The sequence below is a fragment of the Rhineura floridana genome, chromosome 19, assembly GCF_030035675.1.
Source record: "Rhineura floridana isolate rRhiFlo1 chromosome 19, rRhiFlo1.hap2, whole genome shotgun sequence".
In the NCBI taxonomy this organism is placed as follows: Eukaryota; Metazoa; Chordata; class Lepidosauria; order Squamata; family Rhineuridae; genus Rhineura; species Rhineura floridana.
Window position 1 is genome coordinate 27633895 of NC_084498.1, and position 18167 is coordinate 27652061.

At 48.5% G+C, this 18167-nt stretch overlaps 1 protein-coding gene across 9 annotated transcripts in view; it reads right to left on the reverse strand.

Annotated features, from left to right (window-relative positions):
- PATZ1 (POZ/BTB and AT hook containing zinc finger 1) overlaps positions 1 to 18167 on the reverse strand; it is a 31028-nt gene that overhangs the window by 7811 nt on the left and 5050 nt on the right. For 5 of the 9 annotated variants that reach the window (XM_061602743.1, XM_061602745.1, XM_061602741.1 and 2 more), the window contains exons 2-4: positions 15605 to 15668; positions 8209 to 8280; positions 3754 to 3925 (exon numbers count right to left, since the gene is read on the reverse strand). In XM_061602743.1, coding sequence (XP_061458727.1) covers positions 3754 to 3925; positions 8209 to 8280; positions 15605 to 15668 — 308 coding nt within the window. The remainder of the gene's footprint in view (positions 1 to 3753; positions 3926 to 8208; positions 8281 to 15604; positions 15669 to 18167) is intronic. The other 4 variants (XM_061602746.1, XM_061602744.1, XM_061602750.1 and 1 more) reach the window with 2 other exon arrangements.

Below are 18167 nucleotides of genomic sequence, written 5' to 3' on the forward strand. Positions count from 1 at the left end.
TGTGGCCTGGGGAAAGAGGGTGTGGCTAAGGAGGGTGTGGCCTGGGGAAAGAGCGTGTGGCTAAGGAGGGTGTGGCCTGGGCAGCTCCCTCCCGAGCCAAATGGAGACCCCTGGAAGGTTACCTTCGGACCCTGACCCCAGTACTAATGGTCTGACTAGCCTAGCAGCACCTGGCTGGCGCTCCTGAAAAGACAACTTCGCCAAGTGTTATCTACAGCTAGAGGGTCAGCCAGCGAAGCGCCTCCCTTTTTCTATAGAGAGAAAGCAAAGAGCAGGATCCACCCAAGCCTTATTCCCCAGGGCATTGGGAACTAACGGAGCTGGAATCAATTTACCATTGTTTCCTCTTCCAAAGCTCCAAATAACATCCTGCCCCTGCAGTTGCTGCAATGTCGTGGCCCTGCCGCTCTGAAGCGCTTCTCTCCCACAAAACTGCAACCCTCGTGGACAGTGTGCGGCAGAGCCTGTGAGGGGTATGGCCCAGAGAGAGTCCCGAGGGCCACATTCCTGGGCAAGGGGTTCACTGCCCCTATTTCAGCCAACACCCCACCTGAGGTTTCTGGACAGCTGCAAAGGGCGGTGCCACGGTCGTAATCTAGCCCGGCTGTAAACCTCAGGCCCCTTCCTCACCTGGGCGGCCTCCGGAGGATGTTGGGCGGCAACTCCCATCAGCCTCCAACCAAAGCAGAACTAAGGCACGTGGTGACCCTGCTAGATCCGTCCTCTCTACGAAAGGGTGCGACCAACAAGCCAGCTCTAAGATGGGCAGAAGCACTCTCTCTCCACAGCTGCTACCGAAGCACATTCGGGAGCCCAGACCCAGATTTTCCAAGGTGTGTGCAACTCCAGACGCGACAGGCCGCGCCCCTATCCCCAGTTGAGCAGCTCACCTGGGCCGGAGCACACCTGTCTGGCCCGGATCATGTTTCCATTTATCGGCCCCCATGCAGTCCCTTTTTACCACCCCAGGCACTGATTCAGTATTTCAGGCAATCTCCCTGGAGCCAGATGGGAAGGAGAGAGCGAGCTGGGTGTCATCAGCATACAGGGAGAATGGTACACTCCACATGCCTGGACAATCTCTCCCATCAGTCTGATGACCATGTTGAACAGGGGAGGGTATTTAGGAACCAGAGCTGCTTTCAAGAACCAGTGGCGACCCACTGCCCTCTCTCTGTCTCCTCCAGCGTTACATTGCTAAGCCACACTTCATTTTTATGAGACGGCTAAGATGGATTAGACAACTTCATGGACGATAAGGCGTTATTAGCCACGATGGCTACGTTCACCCTCCACTGTCAGAGGCAGGAAGCTCTGAAAGCCAGTTGCTGGGAATCACCAGTGGGAAGAATTGCTACTGTGCTCATGTCCTGCTTATGGGCTTCCCGTAATGGCCACTGTGAGGACAGGATGCTGGTGTAGGTGGGGCCCCTTTGGCCTGACCTAGCCGCAGGACTCTTTCTTATGCTCTTGTGCTAAACGGCAGCTGCAGGGACAGCTCTCCTTTTCACCAAGATTTTATTATTATTATTATTATTATACCACCTAGCATTTATAGAAATATGCTTTTGATATTTTCTTACAGGATGGGGGTGTTGCACTGAAGTTGTGAATTACTGTTGTTTTAACAACTTCTGTGTTAGCCTATTTTGCAAAGCGCCCTGGGATTTGATAACACAGGGTGGTATGTGCATGTTTTGAATAACCAAATGAATTAAATGTTATATGCAACGGCTTCCTCCATAGCAGCATCCTCTGCAACAACCCTGCCCAGCAGGGATGACAAGACAAAAACACACTGCTAGGTTGTGGAAATCTTTGCAAAAACCTCCAAGCCTCTCTCAGCTTCAGCAAGCCTGCAGTCCCTTTTGTGCTTCTGCATGTCAAGAAGAAGAAACCACGCCCCCCCCCACCAAGTAACAACAATGGCAGAAAACAAAGAAAATCAAATCCTTAAAATTTGATCACTGCCCAAGATCTACATTAAGGTAAAGATTTAAATAAAACATAAGTAGGAAGATGGTCAACGCAAGAGATCTTGAGGAGTAGCCACTCAGTATTTGGAAAACAGAGCTACAGGAGGTTAGATCCAGATGCTATTCCACCCTTCGCCAACCTGGTGCCCTCCAGCTGCTTTGGACTACAATTCCCATCGGCTCCAGGCAGCGCTGCCCAGACTGAGCAAGATTCTTATACAAAGAGAAAAGGGAAGCATTTTGGTAACGTTTCACCCTTTCAAGAGACACAAAGATTCGTTTTCCGCTGATACACACAACTTTTATTTGTCCATCTGGAACATCCAAAGCAAGCTACCTTTACCAGCAATTCTTAAGTGGCTTCGAGGCTATGATCTTAAGTGTGCTTAGGAGGCAAGTCCCAGGGAATTCAAGGGACTTACTCCCAAGTAAACACACTCAGGATTACACTGCATGGCCACTGTCCAAAGCACAATTTACGGAAGCCAAGTTTTACTGAAATCAAGCAACAGGATTGGGATCGGAATGTTGTCTTGTACTACTTGTGGAACTTGAGTCTGCATCTCTCTACTATGTATCTTAGATAGTTGTCTGTTCGCCACGTATTTGGACACCACTTTAGATACTGCATCCAAATTCTGTGCGATTGTTCCCCAGGTCAAGGACCAGGTTTCTGTCTATGTCTGGATGCCATTTTAAATTAAGATGGTGGACGGAACCTTTCAAACCTGCACTGATTTTTTTTGCTTTTTAAGAATTCCTGAGCAAGGCCAGGTGCAAGGCTGCTAGAATCTGATGGGAGAAAACTGCTCACGACCAAAGCCACGTATAGAGACCGCGGGGACAGACCACCTCGAGAGCAAAACACCACTTTCTTCAGGGAAGAGCTACATGTGGCGATTGTAAAAATCAAACACCATTTCTCACAAGCAGCTGAACGGCAGGTCTAGACAGTTTGCACCAAGGTACAAGATAGTGTGTGAACACTCCTTACGAAACACAGGTCTGCCTTGAAGGATACGTGGCATCAGGCACTCGCTCCTTTGTAAAATCCTGGGAAATGGACCCTGGAAAGGGACTGCGCTGCTACTGCCTGGCTCTGAGAACAACAGCCTGATGTCTCGTCATACCCTTGTGGTGCTGCAGGTATTTAGCACTGGGTGGACATCAGCCCCTTCCCACCTCCCTGGCCCGAGAAGCTCTGTTCCCTTTCAGATCTCCCCCTCTTTCGTTGATCTGGACCACCCCTCTCCCATTCTGGAAATCTCCAACCCTGAAAAATGGGAAGAAACGTCATTCACAAGCTGAGCCGAACTGGTTCCAAACTCCACACGCACGCACACACGGATGGTCTGACTTTTTACACAGTGAGAGGAGTCAGAAGGAAAAGAATTGCTTGCTTGTTAGGGATGCTCCACAAAGGCATGGGTGTTTTTTGACCCCCTCATGACTTGACCCCTCAACATCTGACGGCTGGCAGAGATGAATCATGGCTGGGGGGGGACGTGGGAGGCAAGGCTGCGGCAATACATATGCGATGGCCCTTTCACGCTTGAGCCAGTCACCGTGGGGCCAGCAAGCAATGGACGTGGGCACTAGTCCTGAACGGTATATACACCACTTGCTGCAACAAAAGCTGCTGTTGCTCATCTTCCTGGAGAAGGCCGTTTGCCAGCCGGAGCCAGGGTAAAGCCCCAAAATGGGGCGTTCCAGGCTGTTGGTTTAACCACCACCCCACCTCTAATGTCGCCCCATTACAAGAGGGTGTATCCATTACCTCTGTTGCAGATGGTGCAGAAGTTGCTTGGCCCTTCGCTGTGTTTCTTCAAGTGGTCGGCCATGTACGCTGCCCGCAAGTACTTCCCGCAGACCTGGCACGGAACTTTGTCCTCATGGCACGCCAGGTGCGAACGCAGCCGGTCCCGGGTGGCAAAGGAAGCGTTGCAAGTCTGTGGACAGCAGCAGACCCACGTTAAAACAAAGACGGACAGGCCCGGCTGCTAAGCTTAATACTAAAGTGATCCAAGGCTACTAATTTCCAAAGGGGGCTGGCCGTGTTGAATCTCTTGCTGGATAAGCAACCGACAGTTTCATGGCACCTTAATTTGTTACGGCATCAGCTTTCGAGGTGTCAAGGCCCACTTCGTCAGATGCACCCCAGCTCAGCAAGCGGATGCTCTTTTGTGGCGCTGCAAGGGGGATGCCTGTGCACCCCAGCTCAGGTGCAAGCGTCTTCTGAAGTTCTGTATAATTTCAAAACCTGCTTGCACAGAAGCCCGGAAGAGGTACTGACCTCCATCCCTCCTGCGTGTGCGGATGTGTCTGTGTCACGGGCCTTTGCCAACCTGGGGCGCTCCAGAAGTTTTGCAGTACATCTCCCATCAGCCCCAGCGCTAATGGGAGATGTACTCCAAAACATCTGGAGTGCCCCAGGTTGGCAACGAATGCTCTAACCTGTCAGCTTCTTGCAAACATAGGATCTTCAGTATCTGGAAGGCGTCCCTACTTTTGACAGAGGACACCCCTTCTTTAGAAAGAAAAGGTCTAGGGAAAAAGCTCCGTGTAAGCACTGGAGCGGCCACAGAGCTCCAGGCTGGACGGGTGACAGCAAAACGGGAGGGGAGACGCTAACAGACGTGACCGCTTTTAAAAAGCAGAGTGCTTTAATTTAAGCGAGTGTCATTGCTCTCCTCTGCTGCTGGGGTTCCTTTAAAGGTCTTAATTATTTACGGCCTTCTGCCATGCTTGCTCTTTGTTTTAGACTGTTCTTTTGCCAGCAAGACACTTGGACCTTTTGAAAAAAGAAAACTGGCCTACCCACGTGCCAAATAAGTAAACAAAAGAACCCGCCAGTACCCAAGATTAGAATGGCAGCCTGAACACATCCATTATTTAGAAGGAGCTGCTTGAATTGCCAGCAACACTGAACAAACACAAAACCCAAGGTTTCCCTGGGACTCCATGAGATTGCGGCTCTCCTTTAAAGAGGATATACCTCAACACACCCCTTATGACTCCCTAAGACAGCCTTCCTCAACCTGGTGCCCTGCAGATGTTTTAGACTACAATCCCCATCACCAAAACATCTGCAAGGCGTCAGGCTGGTCTTGCCTGGTCTTCTCGTTATTTCACTAAATCAACACCTTCTGCTCCCCAGAAGAAAGTGAGAGAAGACAGACTAGGAGGCTGACCATCTAAGAAGTAGGACCAGATGAAGAGGAGAGGCGGGGAGAGGTTCCCCAACAGCAGAGCAGCAAGGCCAAGGGGAGGAAGGACAAACAAATCTGGGAGCAGGGAAGGCATAAAAGGGGAGGAGGAGGAGGAGGAAAGATGGGCAAAGCAGCCGGCGCCCCTGGGCCAGACGGAGAAAGGGGAGGCTGCTTGGCACAGAGAAAGTGGCACCCAAGGCGAAGTGGGGCAGGAGGAAAGGAGAAAGAAAGAAGGAAGATGGCAGCCAAGACGACCGGGAGGAAACGAAAGAGCTCAACAAGTGGCAAGGGAAGGCAAGATGGCCCCAGGGCTGTGCAGCTGTTGCAATTTAGAGGGAATGCAAAGCAAAGCAAAGCAAAACCCTGCAGCACGAGAGGCCCTGCAGCTTCCTGATAATCTCACCTCCCATTTAAAACAAATAAATAAAAGAGCCCGGTTTCTAGTCCTCATGGTTCAGACTCAAGTGTGTGGGTGGGGCCAGAGAGGTGTCTCCTTGCCACTCCCTAGCACATGGCAGAATAGAACAGGCAAATTTGCTAAAAATTATAGACTAATTTGCAAGATCAAGCACAGGAAATGGCTTCATTTGCATAATTTAGGAAGGCTTCAGAGTTTTTGCTGCAGACTTTTTTTAAAAAAAAACATGTCAGCTCTGAACACATGGAAAGCTGACCCTAACTGGGAACAAAATGGTGATTTGGAAGCCAAACTGGTCTGGGGTGGAGAGGAGTCCCTGCAGGCGAGAGATCCCCACCCAGCACTGTCCTGCAGGCACCAGAGATTCATACTACTTGCTAGATGGGGGCTGCCCTTGCAATGCCCAAACACTTCTTTGCTGGGCAGAGGGGAAATGTCAAATGTACAGACAAAATCCAGAGCAGGCTGAAAAGCTCCACTAGGGAAGACCCATCAGGTGGTTCCCTGCTCCCTTAAGCATTCTAGAGTTCTGTGAAAGAAAGGAATCTGCTTCACATCCATTGGTCTATCTAGCTCAGTAATGCCTACACCAACTGGCAGCAGCTCCGCAGGGCTTCAGGCAGGAGTCTCTCCCAGCCCTTCCTAGAGTTGCTGAGGACTGAACCTGGCCATCCCTATCAAAATTATGCAATTACCAAAGTTGACATTTAAATGATGCAGGGTGGCGTTAGCTGAGACAGCATTGCATAAATGGCCTGGGTAAAAAATCTGTTTTTAAAAAAGAAAATAAACACAAGATAGATCATTGTTTCTCTTCGTTTCAACAGACTTTAGGTCAGGTCCCTGGGCGAATACACAAGGCACTGAGCAGAAGATTCTGTGTCCTCCTGCAGGATCCAGACCAGAGAATCATAAGAAAAATACAAAATTATTTGTAATTTGTGTAACAGATAGATTCCGCTGGAAAATGACTCTGGTATTACAAATGCTGTTAAGTCAGAAACAGATTTGAAATTTCAAAATATAACCTCTTGGACATAGCGCTGAGCAAAATGGGTGCAGCTTCCATTTAGCAAAACAAAACAAAACTGTTTGAGCACAGAGTCTTTGGAAAGGATTCTGACACAATATATATCTGTTGTCATTTTACAAGTGCATCTCCCATAACCAATGGACAAGATGAAAGAAATCCACAGAGGTTCGCCACACAATCAGGAAAGTGATGCCCCATGGAAATGGACAGCAATTATTTATTTATTTAATTATTTATTTGTTACATTTATATACCGCCCCATAGCTGAAGCTCTCTGGGCAGTTTACAACAATTAAAAACATTAAAAACAAATATACAAATTTAAAAACACATTTCTAAAAAAACAATTTAAAATTGTTTTTACTCATTTACCCTGTGAACCTTCTCAGGCATAAGAAGGTGTCCAGTAATCGTTTGGGGTTGGGCAGCAGAGGGGAACAGTGTCTGCTATCAGAAGTTTGGGGAACACTGAGCTTGGACATTGGTCTCCATGCCTGCATAAAGGAACTGCTTATGAACTTGAGTAACTTCTCTTTTTGATATCTGTCAGGCACCTCTGCTAACCTTAAGGAGAGCGATGCTAGCAGCCTTACTCTTGGGATGCAGTTTAGGAGCAATTATTCCTTCTTAAGGGCACTCTTGCCTGGCGTCACCATGTATTTTCCTTTGCTCTTGTTAAAAATAGGCTCCAAAGGAAACAATCAGTTTGGACACAGTTTGAATGGCCAAGAAGGAAACGTATGGAATGTTTGCAGCTGCTATTTCTTTCTTTCATATTTTTTTCTCTGAGGAAGGCTGGGACAATATCTAATGACATCATCCAACAGGATTTTTCCTATGATGCAGACTAAAAACATATAAATCTGTAGGCTGTTAGAATGGGCATCAGTTGTAATTTCAAAACGGCTTAATAACAGTCGTTTTCAGAACTGTCAAAAGGAAACACAGAAACAAAGCAAGCCTCGCTCATGGAAAGGATTCCCAGATAGTCATCTTCAGTACCAGCTGGGAAGTTCTAACAAGGGGACCTTCAGGGGTCCCTGTGGGCCACAGGGCCCTTAGCCAGGCCCAACCTGTCTGCCCTTTGGCGCCAGCCCTGAGGAGAAAGTCCCAGTGGTTGGAGACTACTGTGTTAATGGTATACCACTGAACTCACTGAAAACAACAGGCATCAAATGATAAAACTCTTCGTAGTTGTGTTTAATTTACTAATTTCTTTTGACACCAGTTATTAAACACTCTCAAGCACAGTTAGTTGTTGAACTGATTGGCAAAAATTATTTTAAAGGGAGAGACAGAAATACATTCGAGTCCAGAAAGCCAAAAGTCAGCTATCAGAACTAAAAACAAAAACAAGAAACACACAGTCAACTTCGAAGTAAGCTAAACATTTCAAATTTTAAGATGTTAATGTCTTTAAAAATACAGTAAAATGTTATCAGAGAGCACTGTTAATAACAATAATAAAAAGGAAAACTCCAGTGCTTTCCTACCAAGCATTGCAAAGGCAGATAAATATACTAAAAATAGAGAAGTTTTTTTAAAAAAAAATAAACAGTGTTTAAGAAATACCTCTTGAAGTTTCAACTGCTCTATGGAGGTAGATGTCTCTGAGCTTATTCCATGGAGGGTGCCAATTTCCTGCTAATAGGCAGGAAGTAAGAGAGATTAGATAAGGAAGAAACTCATTCTGCAATGAAATCATTTGGGAAAAGCACGGCATTTCTGAATGCTGATTTTTAACTTGCTATTTTTCCCCCAGGCAATACAATTTTAGTTTTTCATAATCAAGATTTGGTTTCCTAATGCTAAGGATGGCCAGATGTTACCTAAATGTGTCACAAATGAGAAAGAAATAAGCTCCCACAATCAGAATGAAAACAAGTTAGTTTCTTCTTCCACATTACAAACAAGATTGTGAACTTCTACAGCTGACTTTCCCCAACCTAGTGCCCTCCAGATGTTTTGGACCACAACTCCCAACAGCCCCAGCCACACCGGTGCACCCAATCTGGCCAGGCTGGTAGTGAGTGACAGGAATTGTGGCCCAAAACGTCTGGAGGGCACCAGGTTGGGGGAAGGCTGGGCCACACCAGCTGAGGATAGCACCCACAGGGAGGTGCCTGTTCATTCCACGCAGGCATCTGCACAAGGGGCTTCTGGCTGCAGCCCTCTATCCTGCAGGGAAGATTTGCATGGGGGCCACGGAGAGCATGAAATGCCCCCCCCCAAGTGTGGCACCAGCTCCATTGTTGTGGGGCTCCTTGCAGCAATGGGGCAAAGGGAGGGCAACAATAATGTTGGCCTCGGCAGGTTGGACAGTGCACCAGATTCCCTCCCACTGCTGAGTTTCTAAACATCAAGGCCCAACTGAGCAAACAAGGCAACCAGCTATGACCTACCCACAGTGTTTCCCTTTTTTTTCCTGTTCCTCCCCCCATAAAAAAACCCTCATCTGATGGGCTTCTGTCCATTCTCAGCCTCCAGGCACCTGGGTAGAATGACAGGCTGGCCCCATCAGGCATCAACCCTAAAAGCTCTGTATTCCAGGGGGTGTTCCCGGCGCAAAGGCTCTTCTGCTCCGAGTTAAACTTAAGATTAGACAAAAGAGATTCGCCTTGCTGCCAGACAATTGTTGCTGGGGATCGACAGCAGGTTGCAGAGCCAGTAACTGCAAGAAGCTAAGTGGCTCCAGGACAAGGATCCCTCAGCGACGACTCACTTAGTGACTTCTAACGGCAGCCTTCCCTGCCCTCTAGCAGTTTTGGACTACTGCTTCCATCAGCTCCTGCTAGCACAGCGCTGATGGGATTTGTAGTCCAAACCCTTGGAGGGCACCAGATTGGGGAAGGCTGTTTTATGGGATCTAAGCCAAAGGGAGCTGGTGACTTTTTGCTGATTGCAAGGGGCTCTCAGTATTTTAAAGTCAGGCCACCTTATATAAACCATCTCGACATCTTGAGTCCCTGAACCCATCAGCCGGTCTCTCTTCAGCAGAGAGAAGTATCTGCAGATCAGGGAGCTAATGCAGAAGAGAACCAAAACAGCATGTCTCACTCGGGCTCTCCCCTAAAACCAACCAGCCAGGAAAAGAAGCCACGGGTGGGCAAGGGGGGGTGGCCGGGAGTTGCCGTGTGGTCCCTCCTCCTCAGCCGCTTCCAGTTTGCAGTGCAGATCTGATGGCTGCAACGTCCGGTCGCTGTTGCTGTGGCAGTTGCAGGGTGCCCCCCCGCCTGGAATGTCACACCTGCCCTCCATGCGTCCTGCACCCTCCCAGGGGGCCCTTAGAATCATGGAGGCAAAGTTGAGAGCAGCCTTCCTCAACCTGTGGCTCTCCAGAGACTGGCCAACATGGCCAGCCAGCGCAGCAGGGCAAATGCTAATGCAACCTGGGAGCAGCAGGCCAAAAACATCTGCAGGGCATCAGGTTGGGAGGAGGCCTAAAGGAGGGGCGAGAAAATAGATTGAAATTTACTGGCACATTTCTGGGTGATCTGCAATAGACCTGCAGGAGTTCCTGACTCCCAATTTCAACAACTAAAATTGTTTGTCTCATAGTAAATTAGACTGCTGAAAAAGAGTGTCTTTGAGGAAACTAGGAGTGGATTTTGTGTGCAAAAGAACTTAAGTGCTTGCTTCTGAAACTGATCACAAATTCACTGGCTGAGCCTACGTTCAGGGGCACCCCGGCCCTTAATTCTTGGCACGTATCTGCCGGGCTTGTCTACTATTTTGCACCCGGCTCTGGTTGGTGAATCTCAGGGATCTAGTAAAAAATAAAACATACCCTGCAAGCTGGAAACCTGCTGACCCCCGGCCTAGAGCACTGCTCTTCAACTTTGGGTCCCCAAATGTCCTTAGACTACAACTCCCATCATAACTGGCCAAGGGATCATGGCAGCTGTAGCCCAACATCTGGGGGACCTCAAGTTGAAGAACTCTGGCCTGGAGCACCTCCTGCTATTTCTTAACAGCTTTCAAACTCTCACCTATTTGCACAACAGCTTGTCTTGTCAGAGGATGCCTGCACATCCGCCCTGGAACTCCAGGGGGGTTGCACAGGATTCTGGGGCACATTCTTGGGCCCATGCGCAGTTCACCAGGAGCACTGGCCACGGCTGTTGGCCCTCACCACTGCTCCGCCGGAACCAGCCCACCTATTCCTGCAGGGGGCAATCCTGGGGGAGGGGGCCAGAGGCATCTTTTCTCCCACCACTCATCAGGGAGCTCCTGTTAAGCTTCTGTAAAACCCCAGGGTGCTCCCAAAACACAGACTGAACCCCCAGGCAAGGGGTGGTGAACCTCCACTCCTGCAGGCTGTTCCCTCCAAACTACACTCACTTGCCCCACACACGATGTCGTATGTAGGAAAGGGGCTGACATGGCTACAAAGGAACAACTGGAGGCATAAAGTGAGCTCCCGAGTGCACTGGTGGGCAGGGCAGGGGAGCCCACTTTGCTCCAACAGCACCACATGGTCTCCACTGAAATGGCAGTTAAAACTCAGACTCAGCCATGCAAACCACTTGGTGCCACAGAAGCAGCAAAGCCCCTTGCAGTGAGTTCCACAGTGCCGGTCCAACAATCAGCCGGGCTCTCAGGTGCTTGGGAAGCTCTTCTCCACCAACTCTGACAGGTGGGTGGGACAACCCTTCTGTCAATCATCTGGTGTTGTAATGATGTCAGGTGATTGACAGGTGGGCTGGCCCACCAGGCCAAAAAGGTTCCCCACCCCTGTCCTAGGCTATGGACATCTGTACAAGTGATACGTTGAAGAATTAACTAACGAAACAACTGATTTTATTTTGCACTCACCCCTCTTAAAAAGACAGACAGAACCGGGGGGGAAAACTGCCTTTGCCCCAATTATATTTCTCTGTAATTATAACTGTTCAGGATCAATGATGTGCACTGCCTTATATGGACGACAGAGGGAGCGCTTTCTGTAGTTTATTTCTTGATGACATTTTTGCAAAATGGGGGAGGGGAAAAAGAAGACAGTGTGCCTCTTGTAAAACTGTATTCGCTTCCCAGATAGCCACATATTGGGATTTTAAAAATATATATAATTACATAGATTAATAAATAAATTGCATTGAAATCAATTGACCTATTACCAAAACCTCAATATAGCAATGTATAAAGTGGTGGGCGGGACAATGGCTTGCCAGATCTCTACAGCAAACACCCCTGTGAATTGTCTTGCACAACTTCACTCCTGCTTGTCAGGTGGGGCCTAAAAAAATATAGTGGGGGGAAATGCGCCATCCATGTTTAGCAGTGCCACAGGGAGACTGGGCACTTTTGAAATATTTAACAAGATCAGTTGAGATGGCAAACTTTTGTTTCTGACCATGTTAAAGACCATCTTGAAAGAGAGTAAGGTCTGTGCCAGTTAAGAACAGCTGGTGCTCATGACCAGAAAAAAACACCGGCCTGCTCTTCTGCCTTTAAGGGTAGCAGCTTGATTCGCAGAAATCAGCAGGGGAAACCTGTCACAGTGTGGAGATGAACGCCGTCACTCGCTAACATCAGCATGTTAAGCCCCTGTTAAAAGGCATTGCGACAGAGGCTGGCTTAAAAAATTGCTAACCCTAATTAGGAGAGCCTGAAATTACTTGCCATTTGCAACAAACAAGAGAAAAATCTGTATGCTTCATTTTACCAGCAAAATGTTCTGGCTTCTGCCTTCATCAGCTGCTACCAAAGTGGCAGTTTCAGAGCTTTGAGGATGGAATGCTCAGAGGGGCTGCATTTGCAGGAGCGAAGTCAGGTTTGTACTGTCCTCCGAGTTAAGGCCATGTGGTGCCAATGCTTCCAGGGAGTATATCCAGAAGTTCTCCTTCTTAGTCAGTGCTGTTGGATCTGTTGGCAACTCTGTAGCTGTTACAGATAAGTCCAACAGGCTGTGGCCCTCGGTGCTGAAATGTTTTGCAACTGGTTAAGCCACTTTTTAAAGTCAAGATTGCTGATTTGTGGTTTCTGAAGCATGTGCGTAGGTCGGTTGTAGTTTTTCCTACGTATTGGATATGACATCCTGGGTTTTTTGCATTAGATGACATAAATTGTATTGCAGGACCTTCAGGTGATGATGTTTGTATATACATATACACACATGAAACTCATAGAGAAACATGCCATGGCGTGAAAACAGAACAACGACCACAGACGAGTGAAAGCCAGGCAGGCAATGCACCAGCCTTGCGTGCGTTCATCTTTTGCACCCCTCAGAGGCAGGAGAGGTCACAGTGAAAGACCAGCTCCACCAGGCCACAACAAACCACTTTTGGCAGAGGGAAATCGTGAGCTGAATGCCCGACTCTGGAGGCTTGTGAGGTCTTAAGATTCTAGGCTCCAGGTTTTGGAGGGCGCTTGAACAAGACACCCTCCATGAGCCCCCCGCCCTCATGGAGCCCACCTGCTCCCTGCAGCAAGTCCACGGGTCTCTTGCCAGCGGAAACCCTTGCAGACGCCCCATTTCAGCCCCTCGCATTGCATGTCGTTGAACTGTGGGATTCTCTTCCACGAGAGGCAACGATGGCCATCAACACAGATGGTTTTAAAAAGGAATTAGGCAAATTCATGGAGGAGGAGAAGACTATCGGGGCTACTAGTCACAGTGACTGTCAGAGGCAGCATGTTCCTGAATACCAGTTGCTGGATGCTGCAGGAGGGGAGAGTGCTCTTGCGCTCAGGTCCTGCTTGCTTGTGGGCTTCCCACTGAAGCACCTAGTTGGCCACGGTGAGAACAGGATGCTGGACTAGATGGGCCTTTTGGCTGACTCTACAGAGCTGTTGTCACGTCGCGTTAATCCTTGAAGGCAGCTCTGAGCAGGACCACTTGCTGCAATGTGAACCATGCAAATTCACCATGCACCAACTTGGGCTCCGCATCAATGTCAAAACCTGTCCACATCCATGCCCAGGCTTCTGATATAGCTCAGGGGTGAGGCAGGTCTGGCTCACAGGTGGTGCTCAGCTCACTGTGGTCTTCATGCTGGCCCACACAGCCCTGTGCTCACAAATCACCCCTGGACTCAGATAATTCTGGGCTGGGTGGGAAAAGGCAGGCTGGAGGTAAGCCACAGGCCTCCCACGACCTGCTGTCAGCCTGGATTTCCCATGTCCATGGCTGGCTTAATCAATTCCCCCTAGGCCTTCACAGGAGTAGACACGATGCAATCAACTGCTTCCCCAAAAGAATCCTACTGACAGTTCAACATCTTTAACTTTCTGGAGTCAGATCAACGTTTCCCAAAAACTGATTAACCCTTTAAGGCACTCTTCAGTTATTATTCTTTTGTGAACTGTTACTTGTCTTTCCATTTCTAGTGGTGCACCACTATCCAGGGTTAAGGGGCTGGAAGGGGCCCTGGGATCACACCCTTCCTCCCTCTCTCTGCTCCCCCAATTTCTCCCACGCAGAGATCAATCTCCCCTCAGTCAAGGCGGGCTCCAGAGGGCATCGGCCGGGCGCCCCAAGACTGCACATGGGGCCAACGCTCTAGCTCTGACTCTGCCCAGAGCACCCATGGAAGTCAAAGACTGTGCAAGAAAACCTGCCCGTTGCACCCCTTGCCTAGTCTACATTCAGAGGGCCCACTGAGGTAGCCTTTGGGCACCCAAAGCCTTGAGCTGGCATTGCCCTTATACACTGGGCTGATGATACTACCAGGGGAGGAGCCTCAGCCCTAGGGGCCAAATGCAGCCTCCAGGCCTTGCTATCCGGCCCTTGGGACTCTCTCCAGATCACACCTCTCACCGGCCCTGCTTTGCCCCTGAACGCTGATATAATGCCTGGATGGGGGACAGAGAGGGTCGTCTGCCAAAACGAGCCTACTGCACAAAGAGAAACATTTGCATTTATCCTGCCCACCACTGTGGGCATGTGACCCTTGGAAGGTTGCCCAGAAGGGAATGCGGCCCTCGGGCTGGAAAAGGTCTCCTATCCTTGCAAGATTACCTGGATGTTAATTAACACTGGTTAAAAATGAAACCAAAGGTGCCTCCAAAAACCCCTTTCCAAATACCGATTTAAACTCAACTTCTGAAAGGAATCAGGGGCATTCCTCTTCCCTGCTACATTTCTACCACAGTTAAAAAGGACAATGAGTCTGGACAGGAAGTGTGTGTGTGGGGTTTGTGTGAACATTGGGGGAAGGGTGTGCGGGGGGGGAACCAATTCTGCCGCCCACTCTTGATCACTCAGCCTTGGCTATTGATTCATCTTCACCAGGGCTTAACGGCCAAGGATTTAATTCAAAAGAAGGAGGAAGGATTGTGTGGGTTTTTAACAGAGATCCTAACAATGCATAAGAATAATTAACAAAAATCTCTCTTTTTTGGGTTTAACTACTATAAAAAAGATCTAACTTTATCGTTCTTCATACCTGAGCATAAATATGTCACTGGGGAGGGAAGGAAGGGAAATAGCTGGTGGCCCTCAGCCCCCCCCATGCCTTCTACCCGTGTTAGCCAGATCAGACGCTCCGTGCCTCTCCTTGCTAGGAAAAACATTGGGGGGGGGGGGGAGAAGCTTCCAATTTTGCTCAGTGCGATGTTCATAGGTGGAAGAGGAACCCACAAGATGACGTTCAATTGCAAATGAGAATTTCCCTAAAAATCAAGGATAGATGGTGAGCCCACCTGTTGACGGGCAGGCAGAAGACAGAGAGAGAGAGAGAGAGAGACAGAGAGAGAGACAGAGAGAGACAGAGAGAGACAGAGAGAGAGAAGGGATAATTGGCTATGACAAGGAGATTTGGCAGCCAAGAGAGACAAAAGCTGCAAAGAAAGAGATGCTGGGGGGGGGGAAGGAGGAGTAACATCTGGAGGAGGGGGAGGTATGCAAGAGATGGCATCAAGGGGGGGTGCAAAGGAGTGGACAGTCTCTGCAACTCAGAATGCACTACAGCAAGGCTCCTCCACCCCACCCGCCAGGCACCCTCCTTCACCCCACAGTTCCTACCTGACATTTGTGAGGTCTCTCTGACGTGTGCACCTGTTTGATGTGCCCATTCAAGTGGTCAGGCCTTACGGGGGGGGGGGGAGAAAAAAAGAGAAAGAGGCACAAGCGTTGAGTTACGTCTGCAACTTCCGTCATCTCCACACAGCAACAAGATTTCCCAGCTGATGCAGGACTAAGCTTCAATTTGCTCATCAATCTGGGTTTCCCAGAAATCGGCAAGATTTACAGCTCTATATATCTACCTCGGCTCACTTACGTACTCTTGGGCAACCGTTCCTTGAGAACAAAGTCTGGAAACAAGCCCATGCTTAAGAAGTGGGATTTAAGGATATCACAGCCACATCATATTTAAAGCACATTTAAAGCATGTGGCTTCCCCAAAGAATCCTGGGAATTGTAGTTTAGCTCCCACAGAGCTACAATTCCCAACACCCTTAACAAATTACTGTTTCAGCACTCTTTGGGGGAAGCCAGGTACTTTAAATGCATGGTAGGGATGTTGAGAAGCAGTTTAATCCCAGAGCAAAATCTAGCACGGAATTCCATGCGATTTAAGTTGTTGTTGTTTTATTTAACAAAGTTTATATGCCACGATTGTAAAAAAAAAAAAATTATCAATAAAACAATTTAAGAACATGTAAAGACATTTAAAAAACCATTAAAAAGCAACCAACTAAAAAGATTAAAACACATCAACATCTATGTATCTAAGTTGATCATCAGGGAGGTTGCAAACTTAGTACAGTTACTGGACAGCCAACCCCACTGAACTCAGTGGGGCTTCCAAGCTAACCACTACAGAAAGGATCTCTCATTCAACGTTCTTCTGAAGGGCCTTTTGCCATGAATCGCCCTTGATGAATTCTGCCTGCCAAGATCACTTGGACACACTGCTAAGGAAGTGCAGACAGGAAGACGGGCAGGTGCCCTATACTAAGTCAGACCTAGCTCCATCTGGATCAGTATTGCTTGCACTGACTGGCAAGGTTTCAGGCAGGGAGTCTCCCCCAGTGCCACCAGGAGATGCCACTGGGGATTGAACCTGGGACCTTCTGCATGCATGGCACCTGCTCTACCACTGAGCTACGGCCCTCCTCCAAGGCCTCCAGGACAGAGCAGCCTCCCCCAACCTGGTGCCCAGCAGATGCTTTGGACGGCAGCTCCCATCAGCCCCAGCCAGCATGAAAACAGAAACAGTCCGTCTGCCTAGTGAGCAAGTGGATTCTGAAATGCTGGTGGTTTTCCGTGTGTGCCATTGTCTGAGCCCCAGAAGCTGCTTGGAGACAAGGGTGCAATTCCCCCTCGCTACCCCCAGCTTCTCTGTCCTCAGCCAACGACATGCAGCTCAATGGAATTCGCCCTTGGGAGAAGGAGCGCCGACAGAAGAGATCCTCAGTGAAGCTGCTCAACCTGACAGACAGGCAGGTGGGCTGAAGCTGCCCAACTGGAGAGGCTAGTTTGGGGCAAAAAACCCCACTTCTGTGATCAAAGTCTCCTCCATCTTTACAGCACTACAATGCCCCTCCAAATCAATCCCTGATTTTAAGGGCTGCTGCAAATGTTCAGACAGACTTGTGACCCCTCTCTCTGTCAGAACCCTCTTGGGGTGTGGTCCCAATGCGCACTTAGGAGTGTGCCCTGGGGGGTTGAGCCTCGCTGCTTTCTTTCTTCTTAACATTGAAAACGTAAAAACAGTCTTACAAAAAAAAAAGAAAAGAGATGCTACAAGACAGAAACCACATTAGAAAAACAGCAGCCACAGCAAGGTCTAATCCCACAGGTCAGGAAAAGGGTGGGGCAAAAGGTATGTTTTTACAAGACGCCAGAAGCAACTGATGGAAGTTGCTCCCGAGTAGCTAAGGTACAGGATTGGACTGCATGGCAACTAAAAGCAAGGCAGATTCCCGCTAAATCAAGAAATCTTCCTCCATTCGTCATACACCTTTCAGGTGACAGTCCCACCCCCCACTTAACTGGAAGTAAATCCAGCTGAACCCCATGGGACTTCTGAACAGACACGAATTGCACTGTTGCTCGCATATATAAAACGTATACCCCTCCCCATGAAAGAGAGTTGCTCAGAAGGTCCACTTATTTTATATGTGACTTTCCTGCCAACCAAGAGAATCTGCAGAATTGACGCCTTAGTCTGCTGAGAATTGCCCCTTTGCAATGCCTTGCCTGCATCTTTTTTTTTTGGGGGGGGGGGGTTACTGTCCTTCCTCACCAAGATGACTCCTCCAAGAGGTGATGCAAAGAAAAGCTCAAAGACTCTCTCCAAAATGGCAGGGAATCAATGGGGGAGGGCGAGGAGGGGGAGTTAGAGAGAAAAAAAGAAAAAACCTTTTCTAACATGGTGCATGATTAAAATCGAGGGGCCACTTTTTAAATTATCTGGAAGGTCTTTAAATGGATTAGCTGATTTATGAAATCAATTAAAATGGCAGATTTATTTTGTAAACAAATTACTGACAATGAATAAACCTCAGATATGGTCCCCTTTCTCTTTTTATAAAAGGACCTTTCGGATGTGCCTCTTTCCCATATGTTTGTTTATTTATAT